This window comes from Mustela nivalis (assembly GCF_964662115.1).
Source record: "Mustela nivalis genome assembly, chromosome: 1".
Taxonomy (NCBI): Eukaryota; Metazoa; Chordata; class Mammalia; order Carnivora; family Mustelidae; genus Mustela; species Mustela nivalis.
The window spans coordinates 116144936-116163472 of NC_139020.1; the positions used below are offsets into that span (position 1 = coordinate 116144936).

The 18537-nt window shown below is 37.9% G+C and overlaps 1 protein-coding gene across 2 annotated transcripts in view; it reads left to right on the top strand.

Moving 5' to 3' along the window:
- Nucleotides 1-18537, top strand: part of OSBPL11 (oxysterol binding protein like 11) — a 98149-nt gene that overhangs the window by 19247 nt on the left and 60365 nt on the right. For both annotated transcript variants that reach the window (XM_082699863.1, XM_082699864.1), the window contains exon 2: nt 15870-15938. In XM_082699863.1, the coding sequence (XP_082555989.1) occupies nt 15870-15938 (69 nt within the window). The remainder of the gene's footprint in view (nt 1-15869; nt 15939-18537) is intronic.

Here is an 18537-nt window from a genome sequence, read left to right on the forward strand (position 1 = left end):
CTTCCAGCCACCCAGCCCAGTTTTGGGTATGTGTAATTTAATTTGGGAATTAAGGACATATAGGAAGGAAATGGTCAGAAGAGCAGTGGTTGTATGGCCACATTGGAAAGTTTTAAAAAATTTAATCTATACCTAATAATAAAAATAGTTCTGTGCCTGAAAAGGTGAATTATGCCATCTATTCAAGATAATTGAACATTTAAAAACTGTTTGGTTGTAAAAATAATATGATTTTATGTTGGAAAATGTGAAACAGTAAAGGGGCAAAGTAAAACCACCCATAATTCTTCCCATTTAGTGATAACCATAGTTACTATTTTGTGTAGTTTTATTCTGTGCATATTTTTATAGACTATATGAAATTTGGTAGTCTGAGTTTTTAATCTTAAAATACTTTCCCATGTTGTTAGAAACTCAAGAACATTTTACTTGGTGAATACTATTCTGTGATACTTTTTTTTTTTTTTAAGTGTTAAATTCCAGTGGGTTTAACATACAGTGTAATCTGTGATACTTTTTTTTTTTTAAGATTATTTAGTTATTTATTTGACTTAGAGAAAGAGATCACAAGTAGGAAGAGAGGCAGGCAGAGTGAGAGGGGGGAGGCAGGCTTCCCATTGAGCAGAGAGCCCAATCCAGGGTTTGATCCCCAGATCCGGGGATCATGACCTGAGCCAAAGGCAGAGGCTTAACCAATTGAGCCACCCAGGCACCCCAATCTGTGATACTTCTTAATCATTCTCTTGATGGCTTCATTGAGCTTGTTTGTTTTCTTCCTCTCCATTTCCTTTTTTCTTTCTTTCTTTCTTATTATTATTTTAATTATTATAAATAGTGCTACAGTGGACACAGTTGCATATTATTTTTGTCTCATTTCTAATCATTTTCTGAGACTAGATCCCTGGAAGTAAATTTCTTGGACCCAAGAGCATTAACATTTTTTTAAAAGATTTATTTATTTATTTATTTATTTATTTGACAGAGATCACAAGTAGGCAGAGAAGCAGGCAGAGAGAGGGGGAAGCAGGCTCCCTGAGTAGAAAGCCCAATGCGGGGCTCGATCCCAGGACCCTGAGATCATGACCTGAGCTGAAGGCAGAGGCTTTACCCCATGAGCCACCCAGTGCTCTGAGTGGTAACATTTTTTAAAAATTTTAATTCCAGAATAATTAATATACAGTGTTATATGAGTTTCAGGTGTACAGTATAGTGATTCAACAATTTTGTACATTAGTGCAAAGAGCATTAACATTTTTAAAGTTTTGGCAGGAAGAGAGTACCTTTCACTTGACTTCATACTTTTGAGTATAGACTAAAACACAGTTGGAATTAGAATTTTATCTGAGATTGATTAGAGTATATATGTGAGTTTATTTTATTTTTTATTTTTTATTTTTTTGCCAGTGACTCAGAATTGTTTTGTGGTTTTATAGAAACATTCTGCTTCCGTCTTCCCATTGCTTAAATCATTCAGCATAGATTTCTTAAAACACCTGTTATATTCCAGGCTGTACACTAGGTGCTGCAAGGAACACTAGGATGAATAAGAAGCAGTCACTGCTCTGCAGAATATCTTTTTACAGCAGAAGGAGGTACATGTGTTGCAGTCACTCCCATCTGTTGTCAGTTGCTTTTTCCTTAGCTAAGCTGGCTGCTGTCTCCCTTCATCATGCTATTTATGCTATCAAGGGAGTGAACCAAAACTAATCTAATTTTGGAGGACAGTTTTTGCTTCGTAGAAGATAGAAATTTTGATCTGTGGCTTGATTGACTGCAGCCTGCTTAAATTCCTGACTGCAGTTAAATGTGGTAAGGAGTCTAAGATAATTCCTCTACCTGGGTTCTGGAAGCTATCTCTCTCCCATTTTCTTTCTCCTGTCTTGAGTCTTTCTTTCTATCTCCTTCACTTTGGGTACTTACAACTACCCTGTCTGAAGGCTACGTCCTTTTAACCAGTCCTGTTTCTCCCGGCTTCTCTTAATACTGCCAGCTGGCTGTGCCTTCATCATTCCATTGATCTGTTGTGTCTTGGTTGTTAAATCTAATAGAAACTTCTTAGTTTTCATCTTATTTCTCCCCCCACTACCTTTGAACATGCTTGACCACGAACTTATTTGAAACATTCCTTGTTTTCTTCCTGCTACTCAGCCACTTTTTACTCTTCTCTGTACACCCTTGCCTCTAAAACTTTCCTTAGGGTTCTTTCTTAGACTCTTTTCCATCTCTTGTCATTTTATAATCCTTGGGTGATTTTATTTGTTCTCATGGCTTTAAAGCTAGTTACATGCTTATATGCTGATTACTACGAAATCTTTTCTTTTTTAAAACATTTCATTTATTTATTTGATAGAGAGAGATCACAAGTAGGCAGAGAGGCAGGCAGAGAGAGAGAGAGAGAGAGAGGCGGAAGCAGACTCCCTGCCCAGTCGAAAGCCTGATGTGGGACTCCATCCCAGGACCCTGAGATCATGATCTGAGCTGAAGGCAGAGGCTTAACCCATCGAGCAACTCAGGCGCCCTGATGACTACCAAATCTATATGTCCAAAGCAAATCATGCTACCTTATTGGATATCTCCCTGTGTAAGTCCCACAGATCCCTGAAATTCAACATGGGAAATTGTAACAAACCCGAAACTTCCCAGTAAAGGTATTAGTATCTGCACAGTTGTTCCACCTGGAAATCGGGGATGGCCCTGCCCCTTCTGTCTCACCCTTACTCTCACTGTCAATCTCTTTTTCACTTCACATCTGATCAGTCCCATGCAGTCATTTCAGCCTCAGTCACTATCAACTCCTATGTCTTTGTTTAATGAATCCTATGTCTCTAGTGAAATAACCTTTCCCATTTGTGTGACAGCTAAAAACAAAGTCCCAATGTGTGTCTCCTCTAATAGGAGCCCTTGTCATTGTCTTTTTCTTCAAGCAGATGTATTTCTCTTATATTAGACTATCATTTGGGGATGGAAAGAATTTGCCTTTTTTATTTTCCCTTTTTTTTTTTTTTTTAAAGATCTTATTCATTTATTTGAAAGAGAGAAAGCACGAAAGTGGGAGGGTCAGAGGGAGAAGCAGACTCCCTACTGAACAGAGAGCAGGGAATCCATGCAGGATTCGACCCTGGGACTCCAGGATCATGACCTTAGGCAAAGGCAGTCACCCAACCAACTGAGCCACCCAGACGCCCCCCCCCCCCCATCCCTTTTAGTGATTTTGGAGTGCTTTGTGTTTAGAAGGTACTGAGTAATTACGCTGAAGTGAAATGAAAGGATTTAAGACTGTTAAGAAAGTAGCTTAACTTGAAAAGCTTCTATATATCTTCGGTCTGATCAAGAAGGGGTAAGAAATAAGTATGTTATAGTAATGGAGACTTAGGAATTGAAATAATTGTTATTAACGTATTTTGGAGAAGATGAGGCTCACATTAACTATAATAATGCCACTTGGCATAGTTCAGTTAATCTTGTTTTTTACAGACCATCAGCCTCTAGTACTAATCCCAATTGAATGTTAACAAGTTTAGAAGATTGGAATATACCCAATTTGTTGAGCAGTGTAGTTGCTGAAGGCCTGAAAAAGAAATTAACTTTTTCATAGCTTATTTTTTAGTGTATTAGTTTTTTGGACCATCATTTCTACTTCATAGAACACAAAATAGCAGTATGATATGATCAGACTTGTGTGTTCCCAATTGAACAACCAGATTTTATTCATATTAACAGGTACATTAAAAATCTCCTATAAAATGTCACACATCTGGGGCGCCTGGGTGGCTCAGTGGGTTAAGCCACTGCCTTCGGCTCGGGTCATGATCTCAGAGTCCTGGGATCGAGCCCCGCATGGGACTCTCCGCTCCTGCTTCCTCTCTCTCTGCCTGCCTCTCTGCCTGCTTGTGATCTCCATCTGTCAAATAAATAAATAAAATCTTTAAAAACAAATAAATAAATAAAATGTCACACATCTTATTTTATTATTTTTTAAAAAGATTTCATTTATTTATTTGACAGAGAGAGAAGAGACAGCGAGAAAGGGAACACAAGCAGGGGAAGTGGGAGAGGGTGAAGCAGGCTCCCCACCGAGCAGGGAGCCCAATGTGGAGCTCCATCCTAGGACCCTGGGATCATGACCTGAGCCAAAGGCAGACACTTAATGGCTGAGTCACCCAGGCACCACTATTTTATTTTTTAAAAGATTTTTTTATTTTAGAGAGAGGGTGCATGAGCAGGCTGAGGGAGAGGAGGAGGGAAAGAATCTCAAGCAGACTCCATGCTGAGCACGGAGCCCAACTTGGGGCTTGATCTCACAGTACTACTGATTATGACCTGAGCTGAAACCAAGAATTGGATGCTTAACTGACTGACTGGGTCACCCAGGGGCCCCTTTTTAAATTTTTTTATTTAAATCTTGCTTAGTTAACATACAGTGCAGTATTGGTTTCTGGAGCAGAATTCAGTGATTTATCACTTATGTACAACACCCAGTGCTCATTACAGCCCATCTAGCCCATCACTCATCTAGCCCATCCCCCACCCACCTCCCTCTATCAGCCCTCAGTTCTCGTTTGAGAGTCTCGTATGGTTTGTTTCCCTCTCCCCTTTTCCCCCCTTCCCATCTGTTCATCTGTTTTCCTTCTTAAATTCCACAGATGAGTGAGATCATTTGCTGTTTGTTTTCTCTGACTTACTTCACTTAGCATAATGTGCTCTAGCTCTGTCTGCATTGTTGCAAATGGCAAGATTTCATTCTTTTTGATGGCCAAGTAATATTCCACTGTGTATATCTTACCAGTTTTATCCATTCATCAGTTGATGGACATTTGGGCTCTCCCCATAGTTTGGCTATTATTGATAGTGCTGCTGTAAACATAAGGGTGCTTGTATTTTTGCTGTATTTTTGTATCCTTTGGGTAAATACCTAGTAGTGCAATTGCTGGATTATAGGGTAGTTCTGTTTCCTTTACTTTTTGAGGAGCCTCCATACTGATGGCACCAGATTGCTTTCCCATTAACAGTGCAAGCGGGTTCCCCTTTCTCCATATCCTCGCCAGCACCTGTTTTTTCCTTGTGTTGTTCATTTTAGCCATTCTGACAGGTATGAGGTGGTATCTCATCATGGTTTTGATTTATATTTCCCTGATGATAAGTGATGATGAGCATCTTTTCTTGTGTGTAAGCCATCTGTTTGTCTTTGGAAAAGTGTTTATTCATGTTTTCTGCCTATTTCTTAACTGGATTATTTATTTTTTGGGTGTTGAGTTTGATAAATTCTTTCTGGATTTTGAATACTAACACTGTATCATATATGTCATTTACAAATACCTTCTCCCATTCTGTAGGTGCGCTTTTTTAGTTTTGTTGATAGTTTCCTTCACTGTGCAGAAGCTTTTTATCTCAAGTCCCAATAATTCATTTTTGCTTTTGTTTCCCCTCTGGCAATGTGTCTAATGGGTTGCTACGGCCAGTGTCAAAGAGGTTGCTGGCTGTGTTCTTTTCTAGGATTTTGATGGTTTCCTGTCTCACATTTAGATCTTTCATCCATTTTGATTTTCTTTTTGTGTATGGTTTAAGAAAGTGGTCCAGTTTCATTCTTTTGCATGTCACTGTCCAGTTTTCTTAACATTTATTGAAGAGACTGTCTTTTTTCCATTGGATATTTTTTCCTGCTTTGTCAAAGATTAGTTGACCATGTAGTTTAGGTCCATTTCTGGGTTCTCTATTCTGTTCCGTTGATCTTTGAGTCTGTTTTTGTGCCTGTACCATACTGTCTTAATGACTACAGCTTTGTAATGTAGCTTGAAATCTGGAATCATGATGCCTCCAGTTTTGTTTTGTTTTTCAAAATTGCTTTGACTATTTGGGGTCTTTTATGGTTCCATAGAAATTTTAGGATTATTTGTTCTAGTTTTGTGAAAAATGCTTATGGCATCTTGATAGGGATGACATTAAATATGTAGCTTGCTTTGGGTAGTATAGACATTTTAACAATGTTCTTCCAATCCATGAACATGGAATGCTTTTCCATTTCTTTATTTCTTCAGTTTCTTTCATAATCGTTCTGTAGTTTTCGGAGAACAGATCTTTTACTTCTTTGGTTATGTTTAGTCGTAGGTATCTTACTGTTTTTGGTGCAATCGCAAATGGGATCGATTCCTCAATTTCTTTTTCTGCTGCTTCTTTATTGAATTCTGCACAATGATTTTATATCCTGCAACTTTGCTGAATTCATGTATTAGTTCTAGCAATTTTTTGGTGGAGTCTTCTGGGTTTTCTACAGAGAGTATCATGTCATCTGCAAATAATGGAAGTTTGACTTCTTCCCTGCTGATTTGGATTCTTTTTTTTTTTTTTTTTTGGATGCCTTTTATATCTTTTTGTTGCCTGATGGCTGAGGCTAAGGCTACCAGTAATGTTCAATAGTAATATTGAGAATGCACACCCTTATCTTGTACCTGACCACAGAGGAAAAGCTCTCGGTTTTTCCCTGGGGATGATATTAGCTTTGGGACTTTTGTATATGGCCTTTTTTGATGTTGAGATGTGTTAATCTGTCTCTACTTTGTTGAGGGTTTTTATCAAAGATGCATACTATTTTTTTTTCAAATGCTTTTTATCTTTTTATGCTTTTTATTGTCAGCATCATATGGTTCTTATCCTTTCTTTTATTAATGTGGTGTATCACATTGATTGATTTGCAAATATTGAACCACCCCTACAGTCCTAGAATAAATCCCACTTGATTGTGGTGAATAATTCTTTAACATAACTGTTGAATTTGATTTGCTAGTATTTTATTGAGAATTTTTGCATCCAAATTCATCAGGCCTATACTTTCCTTTCTAGTGGGGTCTTTGGTTTTATAATGAAGGTAATGCTGACTTTGTAGAATGAGTTTGAAAGTTTTCCTTCCATTTCTGTTTTTTGGAGCAGTTTGAGAGGAGTAGGTATTAACTCTTCTTTAAATATCTGTTAGAATTCCTAATGGGGGGGCGGTGCCTGGGTGGCTCAGATGGTTAAACATGTTCAACTCAGGTCATGATCTTAGGGTCTTGGGATCCAGCCCAGCACTGGGCTCCCTGCTCAGCAGGGAGTCTGCTTCTCCCTCTCCCTCTGCTGATCCTCCTGCTTGTGCTCTTGCTCTCTGGCAAATTAAAAAAAAAAAAAAAAAAAAAGATTCCCCAGGGAAGCCATCTGGCCCAGGACTTTTGTTTGTTGGGAGATTTTTGATAACTGATTCAATTTCTTTGCTGGTTATGGGTCTGTTCAAATTTTTCTATTCCTGTTTCAGTTTTGGTAATTTGTCCATTTTTTGTAGATAGCCCAGTTTATTGTCATATAGTGTTTTGTAGTATTCTCTTATAATTGTATTTCTGTGGTGTTGCTGGTGATCTCTCTCTTCTTTCCTTTGTGATTTTATCTATTTGGGTCCTTTCTCTTTTCTGTTTGATAAGTCTGGCTAGGGGTTTATCAGTTTTATTAATTCTTTCGAGGAACCAACAATTTGGTTTTTTTGGTCTATTCTACTGTTTTTGTTGTTGTTGTTTTGTTTCTTTATCATTTATTTTGCTCTAATCTGTATTTCCCTTCTGCTGGCTTTAGGTAGTATTTGCTGTTCTCTTTCTAGCTCTGTTAGGTGTAAGGTAAGGTGTATTTGAGACTTTTCTTGCTTCTTGAGGTAGGCCTGTATTGCAATATAATTCCTTCTTAAGACTGCCTTTGCTGCCTCCCAAGGGTTTTGGACTGCTATGTTTTCATTTTCATTTTTGCTTCCATGTATTTTTAAAAATTTCTTTGATTTAGTGGTTAACCCAGTCTTTCTTTAGTAGGATGTTCTTTTTTTATTGTTTATTTTTTGTTTATTTGTCAGAGAGAGAGAGAGCGCAAGTGGGGGAGTATCAGGCAAAGGGAGAAGCAGGCTCCCTGCTGAGCAAGGAGCCTGATGTAGTACTCAATCCCAGGACCCAGGGCTCATGACCTGAGCTGAAGGCAGATGCTTAACCAACTGAGCCACCCAGGGATCCCTAGTAAGGTGTTCTTTAATTTCCATGTATTTGAATTCTTTTCAATTTTTTCTTGTTGTTGATCTGGAAATACGCATGGTATGGTCTCGATCTTTTTGTACTTTTGAAGGCTGATTTGTGACCCAGTATGTTATCTCTTCTGGAGAATGTTCCATGTGCACTTGAAAAGAATATTATATATCCTGCTGCTTTAGGATGAAAAGTTCTGAATATATCTGTTAAGTCCATCTAGTCCATAGTATGTCATTCAAAGTCATTGTTTCCTTGTTGATTTTCTGCTTAGATGCTCTATCCATTGCTTGGGGGGGGGGTGCTGTTAAAGTCCCTTACATTATTGTATTGTTATCAAGTAGTTTCTTTATTTTTAAAAAAAATTTTTAAAAGATTTGATTTATTTATTTGACAGAGAGAGAGGGAGATCACAAGTAAGTGGGGGGGGGGGGGAAGCAGGCTCCCCGCTGAGCAGAGAGCTTGATGTGGGGCTCAGTCCCAGGACCCTGAAATCATGACCTGAGCTGAAGGCAGAGGCTTAACTCACTGAGCCACTCAGGTGCCCCACAATGAGTTTCTTCATTATTAATTTATATATTTGGGTACTCCCATGTTGGGGGCATAAATATTTACAATTTTTAGATCTTGAATGATAGACCCCTTAATTATGATATAAATAAGATTTTAAAAAAAGCTATAGAAAAAATAAAATCTAGTTTGTCTGATATTAAGTATGGCTACACCAGCTTTCTTTTGATGTACATTAGCATGATAGATGGTTCTCCATCCCCTCACTTTCTTCCTTTTTTTTTTTTTTTTTAAAGATTTTATTTACTTATTTGATACAGAGAGCAGAGAGAGAGCACATGACCACGGTAGGGTGGGGGCAAAAGGAAAGGGAGAAGCAGACCCCCCACTGAGCAGGGAGCCTAGCCTGGCAAGGCTTTGACCTGAGCCAAAGGCAGACCTTTAACCGACTGAGCCCCACGAGATGCCCTTCTACCTTTCAGTCTGAAGGTATCTTTAGGTTTTAAAATTGGTCTCTTATTGGCAGCGTATAGATGGATCTTTTTAAAAAATCCATTCTGATAACCCCTATGTCTTTCGGTTGGAGCACTTAGTCCATTTACATTGAGAGTAATTATTGAAAGATACACATTTAGTGTCATTGTATTACCTGTAGAGTTGGTGTTTCTGGTGATGTCACTTTTGGTCCCTTTCCTCCCCATTCAAAGAATCCCCCTTAATATTTCTTGAACGGCCAGTTTAGTGGTAATGAGCTCCTTTAGTTTTTGTCTGGGAAAGTCCTTGTCCCTATCCCTTCTATTCTGAATGACAGCCCTGTTGGATAAAGAATTCTTGGCTGCATGCTTTTCCCATTTAGCCTGTTGAATATTTCCTGCCACTACTTCTGGCCTGTCACATTTCTGTGAAGATACGCTGCAAACCTTACCTGTCTTTCCTTTTAGGTTAAGGACTTTTTTATCCCTTGCTGCTTTCAGGATTCTTTCCTTGTCAGTGTATTTTGTGAATTTGACTATGATATGCCTTGGTGATGGTCAGCTTTTGTTGAATTTAATGGGCATTCTCTCTGTTTCTTGGGTTTTGATGCTTGTGTCCTTCCACAGGTTAGAGAAATTTTCAACTGTAATTTGTTGAAATATACCTTCCACCCCTTTTTTTCTCTCTTCATCTTCTGAAACTCCAGGGGTACAAATGTTTTTACATTTTCATAAGTCACCGAGATCCCTAAGTCTACCTCTGTGGTCCATTACCTTTCTTTTCCCTCTTCTTTTCAGCGTCATTATTTTCCATAATTTTATCTTCTATATCACTGATTTGCTCCTCTGCTTCGTCCATCCTCATTTTTGTAGCCTCCATGCATCTCAGTTACAGTATTTTAAATTTTGGCCTAACCAGATTTTAGTTCTTTTACTTCTGGAGTAAGGGATTCTCTAGTGTCTTCTATGATTTTTTCAAGCCCAGCTAGTATTTGTATAATTGCTTTAAATTCTAGTTCAGACATCTTACTTAGATCTACATTGATTAAATCTCTGATCATCAGTTCTTCCTGTTCTTTCTTTTGAGGTTTATTCCTCTGTCTTGTCATTTTGGAGAGAGGAAAATAAAACAAAATTAAAATTTAAAAATCGAGGAAAAAGGAAAAAATACATAAAGGAAGCTAGAACCTAGGTATGTTTTGGTCTACTTGTTACGAAAAGCTTGATTGACAAAAGATAGGGGTGCCTGAGTTGCTCAGTCGGTTGAATGGCCAACTTTTTTTTTTTTTTTTGAAAGATTTAATGTATTTATTTGACAGATCGCAAGTAGGCAGAGAGGCAGGCAGAGAGAGGGGGGAAGCACGCTTCCCGCTGAGCAGAGAGCCCAACGCGGGGCTTGGTCCCAGGACCTTGAGATCATGACCTGAGCTGAAAGCAGGGGCTTAACCCACTGAGCCACCCAGGCGCCCTGAATGGCCAACTCTTGGTTTCGGCTCAGGTCATGATCTCAGGGTCCTGGGATGGAGCCCTGCATTGGGCTCTGTTCTCAGCATGGAGTCTGCTTGAGGATTCTCTCTTTCCCTCCCCCTCTGCCCTTTCCCTGCTCATGCTCTCTCTTTCTCTCTCAAATACATCTTAATTCTTTTTTTAAATTCTATAAGGAATCACAAGTTGACATTTTCTCATTTCTGAGATATGTAGAAACAACACATAAATTTCCAGGTGCAGTTCAACTTCGTTCACAGGCCATAGAGTGTGCTACAGGAATATTTTTCTAGTGAAATGTCACAATTTCGTTATTCTTGTACTTTGATACCGTTCCTTGGAGTTACTCCACGAAGAGCAGCAGTTCACTGGGGAACTGTGTAAAATATGGAATGCTTCACGAATTTGCATGTCATCCTTAGTATATATGCTGCTGAAGGGAGCACAAATAAATACGTCTTTTAAAAAAAGAAAAATGGAAAAAAAAGAAAAATGGTAGATGGGGTGCTTGGGTGGCTCAGTGGATTAAAGCCTTTGCCTTCAGCTGAGGTCATGATCCCAGGATCCGGGGGATTGCGCCTAGCATCTGGGCATTCTGCTCAGCGGGGAGCCTGCTTCCTACTATCTCCCTGCCTGCCTCTCTGCCTACTTGTGATCTCTGTCAAATAAATAAATAAAATCTTTTAAAAAAGAAAGAAAGAAAATAAGATAGTATAAAGAAAGAAAGAAAAATGGTAGAAAAAAGTAAAAATTAAGAAATATATATATAAAATAGTAAAATTAAAACATTAAAAATTGCTTTTTGTATCCAAAAAATAAAACAAAAAGTAAAATAAATAAAACCCAAAGGATGCTGGATCCTGTTTTCGTTAGCAGTGAAGCTTTGCAGCACTCTGTGATCAGTAGATTTGGTGTGTGAGGGGGTTTGTACTGGTCTTCTGGTGGAGGGGCCTTGCTGCTCCGATTCTCAGTGGAACTGCCCTAGTGGGGATGCTCCTGCAGAGAGGAGTGGGGCTTGATGTAGTGGCTCGGTTCTCCACTTGGTGGCGCTGTTCAGCTCCCTGAGGTGGATTAAGCTGGCTTTGACCTGTTCTCTCCAGAGCGGGGAAATGTGTGCCACCCCTCTTCAGTAAGCCTTCACAGATGCCCAAACATTGGCCCTGTGAGTGTTACTGGTTTCTGTCACATCCCTGCCTTCACCCTGCCTGTGCCCTAGCTGTCCTGTCAAACTGTGAGCACTCCTGTGTTTTATCTGAAGTGTAGGTATGTTTCAAAATTTCACACTTCAGAGACCTCTGGGGGAGGGTCGCCCTGCCTTGTGGCCAGTGGCAGCTTGTCGCGGGAGACAGCTGCGCTATGTTTCAGCAGTTTGGAGTTTGTGGTAGATCACAACACACAGCTCATGCCAGGGTTTGAAGCCCTCACTTGGAGTTTTTGTTCCTGTACTGGTGAGTGGGACAGTTTCATGGCTCCTGCAAGGCCCTTTGCCCACATAGAGGCCGTGTCACCTCTACCAAATGCACTCTAAGCAGGGGCACCACTTCTCCCTGTGTGACCCTGAGGATCCTTAGGCTGCCTGGTGCTGGGGCTCAGCTATGCTTCCATTGGAGAACTGCTTAGTTCCCCAGGTGCAAACCTGGCAAGGTCTCAGACTTCAGAAATTTCGAAATCTGCACTTTACTGTGTAGAAAACTGGCAGTATTGTAACCCTCTCCTTTCTCCCCATCCATGATTTTGGGAAATAGTTTTCTTGTGCAGTCCCCTGCATATGTTTTCACTTTTTTTTTTTTTTTTTCTTTTTTCTTTCTTGTCTTGTGCTTTCTTTCTTCCTCCTTTCTGGATGCTCCCTCCACTGTCAGGGCGTCCTCCCCTGGGCAGTGCCCATAGCTCTTTTCTCATACTGACTGCAGCTCCTACATTTCACTTGTCGTTTTTCTGGTTTGTAGATGTGCAGCTTTGTTCTATAAGACTTCCAGTCGATTTCTTGGGTATTCATAGTGATTTTATATTTATCCAGCTGTGTTCAGGGAAAGGGGTAAGCTTAGGGTCACCCTACTCTGCAGCCGTATTACCTCTTCAAAATTCACACATTTTAAATGGGAGCAGAGCATAAGGGTTAGTGGTACTACATGAGGCTGTTACAAGGAGAGAAGAGGAGAAAGGGAAAAGTGAACAAAAGGTGTTCACTCACAAAGCTCTTTATACTGACCACCAGATGGCGCAGTTGTTCCATATCTGCTGCTTGCGCGGCTCGGAAGGATGAGAAGCAACAGTGCGTCCAGCTGTTTTGAAGCACAGGATGTTCTTAAGTTGACTCTTTGTAGCCTCAGATGTCTATTTCATGAAGTGAAAGCAGGCCTGCATGTTATACTTAATTGCACATTTGAGTATCATAGCCATATCAATATTGCCCTTGTCGCTTTTGTGAGAAAGTTAACTCTGTGGATACAAGCATGGACAAAATACTAACATTTAAAAATTGAACAACAAAACATTACTGGGAAGTACAAGGATATACTTTGATTTTATTTTGGGAATGATTCTACTGGAATTGTATCATTAAAAATTCATTGGTAGCTATTAAATGATTGATATAAATAACTTAAAATGTGACCAAGATGAGAATTAGCTTTAGTAATAAGAGAGACTGGACAAAAATTATGGAGATGAGGCATTCTCTTCAGTTACTTAGAAATGAAATTTTTACTTGTTTTTTTTCAGTTGTAAGTATATATTGAGGTTTTCAGAAAGATTCTCTCCACAGTTCACATATGCATTTAAAGAATATAATTGTGTTAGAACCAGAGCAATTGAACTATAATTGAATTGTAATGTTTTTATTCTGTACTAATAGTCATAGTATAGTTATGAAGGCTTAGTATAGAGAAACTAGATTATAAGGGCTTGGAAAACTAAAAATGGTGAATTATGGACTATTTTGATACTTTGAAGAAATATTTAATATAGGTTAGGTGGCACCTTAGTCTTTGTGGATGGATGCATCATATGTATAAATAAATAAATAAATAAAGATTCAGGTTATGAATATATAGGTTAGAATGAACAAATAAGTTTTTTCCTAATTTATAATTGATATACAACATTATATTAGTTTCTGGTGCACAGCTTAACTTGGTCCATATTGATTTGTATACATTGTGAAATGATGACCACAGTGTCTAGTAAACATCTCTCACCATATATATTATACTTTTTTTTTCTTGTGATGAGAACCTTTAAGATCTCACTTAGCATCTTTCAAATATGCAATGTAGTATTTTTAATATACTCAATGTGCTAGATATTACATCCCCAAGACTTAATTATTTCATAACTGGAAGCTTGTATCTTTTGACCACTTTCATCCATGTTACTTATTATTCCACCCCTGGCAACCATCAGTCTGTTCTCTGTATTTATGAGTTCTTTTTTAAAAATTATTTTTGGGGTGCCTGGCTCACTCAGGCAATAGAGCATACCACTCTTGATCTCAGAGTTGTGAGTTCAAGCCCCATATTTTGTGTAGAGATAACTTAAAAATTAAAAAATTATTTTAAAGTTAATTATTTTTTTTAGAGTCCACATATAAGTGAAGAAATAAGTTTTGAAGGCAAATACAGTTGAGGGAAGCTGAGCTTCCCTAAAGAAGAACAGAGGAAGAACTCTGGGAAGTTATTTTTGGGCAAAATCCATGAACATTGGGATTCCTGTGACCCCAAAGAGTTGTTTAAGACTGAAGCTTGGGAAAGATGTGGGAGCCAGACGAGATAAATATCTTCATGCTTTTTTAAGTACCAGTGGAACTGAAAGAAAAGCTTTACTGTGACCTGGGCTGCAGCTAGAGGAACTCTAGCAAAAACCCAAGAGCTTGGGTTTCCAGAGAATCCTTTCTTCTAGATATGGGCTCTAGAAAGTATTGAAATGAGAATTCAGCTGATACTGTCAGTTTTAACAAGACATACCATATAACAGAACTTTGGGTTGGCATTTTAGAAGTAGACAACCTTTGTCTTCTTGAGATTTAGTGACCTTATGAAGCCCAAAGGACTTGATGAGTTTCACTTAATAGACAGTATTGCTTGCTAGCCTTAGAATAGAAGAAAAATATCAGAAAAAAAGCATAGTCATGGGCTCAATTCTTTATTTGTAGATTTGATCTTTATTTTCAAACCCTTTGAAGAAATGAGATTAGAAAGACACTCGACATTGAGTTTATTCTTGAGGCATCCCCCTACTCACTCCCCAGTAGTAGCACTAGAATGTTATATTTGGTCATTTCATTTTCTTGAGAGAGTCTTTATCTTCAGCCCTTTTTATTTGTCATTGGGATCAATTTAAATCTGTTTTGAACTTTGTTCTGTTAGTTGTGTCAGCTAGCTCTTCCTTGGTTTTTGCCTTTAATGTATCCACGTTTTAAAGGTTGCCAGTTGCCTCACACTTCCAGTTTCTGTTATGCTGGTTAGCTGAAATTTTACCATGTATCTCTGTGATTAGGGATAGTAAAGAAAATTAATGATGAATATCCATTGTATTTTATAGTGTTAAATTAAAACTTTAGGTGAGTTTTAAAGGAATTCCAATGTAAGCCATGAAATAAAAAAATGAATGTATCAACAAGATATTTCAATGTAGGTCTCCTTTACTTTTCATAAGTATAAGGGACCTTAAAATGTTGGAAAAGAAATATCAATGAGATATTGCATTTTTAAGAACCACTATAGCAGAATATATGTGTAATAAGTGAAAAATGGGGCAGGAAGTAAACAAACTCAATTGTAATAAGCCTTTATTAAAATCTTTCCATTGGCAAAACTCACAGAGAATATTTTGCCTCATACCTGTCTGAAATGGAGTGGGAGTGAGGTGTCACAGTTTGATTGTTTTGGAAGCCCAAGGAATCAGAGACAACAGATTGGCCTCTTATGTGTCTTACCAGAGTGAGGAGCCACTATTCAATTTAGAGACCTTTTTTGGCTTTCTACAACCATAAAACCATTTTATTTCTTTAGTAGGGAATTGTTATAAAATATTTTTATTTATAATTATATTTATAGTATATTTGTTTTATATTTATATAATTTTATATTTATATAATGATTTCATATTTGAAATAATATATAATAACTTATGGGGGATTATATTTGTTTTGAAGAAATCTAGTAAAATAAAGACCTATGGATATCAAATTTGGTTGATTAAATACCTCTTCGTTGAGCTGTAAATCTTCTGAAGAAAGTTTGAGGCTGTAAATCTTCTGAAGAAAGTTTGAGGCATTCGTAAAACATATATATCTATAGCTGTTTTTAAAGCTGTTCAGTTAACTTCCTGATATTTCTAATTTTTATTGACTTCGATGCATTCTGATCTTTTGAAACAGTGATCACATGGAAAATGTATACGGCTACTTAATGAAGTACACCAACCTTGTCACTGGGTGGCAGTACAGGTAAGTGATTATTCTGTGTCACATCCCTAAGAGACCAGAAATGGGGCTGATAATTTTATATTCTGAAATTACTTCTGTACAGACATGGATGGGAAACCTTTTAGAGAAGGATTGATGGTTATTTAAAGTCTGATAAGTTCTCCTTTGTAGAGGCTGAGAGGAGTTGACATCTGTCCAGATGGCACCCTCCAAATGCCTCAGAAGTTAATATTTTCTTTAATCGAAGAATAATTGACATGCAGTATTGTATTAGTTTCGGGTATACAACATAGTGACTTAATATTTATGTATATCACTTCAGTAAGTCTAGTTGCCATCTGTCACCATACCAAATTACTTTAGTATTATTGATTGCATTCCCTATGCCAGACATTGTATCCTTTTGTCTTATTTTATATAACTGGAAGATTGTACCTTTTAATCCTCTTTACCTATATTGTTTATTCTCCCATCCCTTCTCTCCTCTGACAATGACCAGTTTGTTTTCTGTATCAATAAATCTTTCTGTTTTGTTTGTTGGTTTGGTTTTTTAGATTCCACACATAAATGAAGTCATTCATTATTTGTTTTTCTGTCTGACTTATTTCAGCTAACATAATACCCTCTAAGTTCATCCAGGAAGTCATCAATGGCAAGATTTCTTTCTTTTTTATAGTATACCATTTGTGTGTGTGTGTGTGTGTTTCTATATTTACACCACATCCTCTTTCTCCATTCATCCGTCAAAGACATTTTAACTACCTCTGAAACTGATAATACTGTGTATGTTGATTAAATAGACTTTAGATAAATATTTTTAAAACTTGGGAAAAAAAAGATGACATTTAGGTTGCTTCCATATCTTGGCTATCGTAAATGCTCTAATGACCATAGAGTGATATGTCTTTCTGATGTAGTGTTTTCATTTTTTTTTCAGTTAAATATCTAGAAGTGGAATTGTTGGATCATATGGTAGTTCTTTTTTTTTTTTCTAATTTTATTTAATTTTAATTTTTTTTTTCTATTTTACCCACCCCCATACCCACCTCCCCTCTGGTAACTATCAGTTTGTTCTCTGTAGTTAAGAATCAGTCTCTCTCTCTCTCTCTCTCTTTTGTTTTGTTTTGTTTGAATGAAATCATATGGTATTTGTCTTTCTCTGACTGACTTATTTCATTTAGCATTATACTCTCTAGTTCCATCCATGTTTTTGCTAATGGCAAGATTTCATTCTTATTGATGACTGTAATATTCCTGTGTGTGTGTGTGTGTGTGTGTGTGTGTGTATACACCACATCTTCTTTATCCATTCATCTGTTGATAGACACTTGGGCTGCTGCCATAATTTGGCTATTGTAAATAATGCTGCAGTAAACATAGGGGTGCATGTATCCTTTTGCATTGTTGTTTTTGTATTTAGGGGGTAAAAGCCCAGTGGTGCGGTTACTGGATCACAGGGTATTTCTATTTTTAATTTTCTGAGGAAACGCCATGCTGTTTCCCACAGTGACTGTACCAGTTTGCATTCCAACCAACAGTGCAAGAGCGTGCCTTTTGTTCCACATCCTCGCCAACAATTTTTCTATCAGTTCTTTATATATTTTGGATACCAACCCTTTATTGGATATGTCATTTGTAAATATCTTCTCGCATTCAGTAGGTTGCTTTTAGTTTTGTTGAGTGTTTCCTTGGCTCTGCAGAAGGTTTTCATTTTGATGTAGTCCCAGTGGTTTGTTGTTGCTTTTATTTCCTTTGCCTCAGGAGACATCTAGAAAAATGTTGCTGTGGCTGATGTCAGAGAAATTTTGTGCTTTCTTTTAGGATTCTGTGGTTTCAAGTCTCACATTTAAGTCTTTAATCCATTTTGAATTTATTTTTGTAGGTAGTATAAGAAAGTGGTCCAGTTTCATTCTTTTGCATATAGCTCTCCAGTCTTCCCAACACCATTGGTTGAAGAGACTTTTTCCATTGTATGTATATTCTTTCCTCCTTCATTAAAGATTAATTGACCATATAATTGTGGGTTGATTTCTGGGTTTTCTATTCCATTCCATTGATCCTGTGGGTGCGTTTTTGTGCCAGCACAATACTGTTGTGGTTACTGTAGTTTTAATATAACTTGCTGGAGTTGTGATACCTTCAGTTATGTTTTCCTATTTTGGATTTTTAAGTAACCTCCATACTAGTTTTCATTGTGGCTGTAAAAACAGTTTGCATCCCCCCCCCCCCCCCGTAGTGCAGAAGTGTTCCCTTTTCTCCACATGTTTGCCAACATGTGTTATTTCTTGTCATTTTGATCCTAGCGATTCTGATAGCTGTGAGGTGTTACTTCATTGTGGTTTTGATGTGCATTTCCCTAATGATTGGTAGTACTAGGATCTTTTCGTGTGCCTGTTGGCCATTTATATGTCTTAAAAAAAAAAAAGTTTATTTTTTTGAGAACTAGCGAGAGAGAGAGCGCGCACAAGTGGTGGCAAGGGGCAGAGCGAGAAGGAGAAGCAGACAGGAGCCCGATGCAGGACTCTGTCCCAGAACCCTGGGATCATCACCTGAGCTGAAGGCAGATGGCTTAAGCAACTGAGCCACCCAGTCGTCCTCTGTATGTCTTTTCAATTTATTA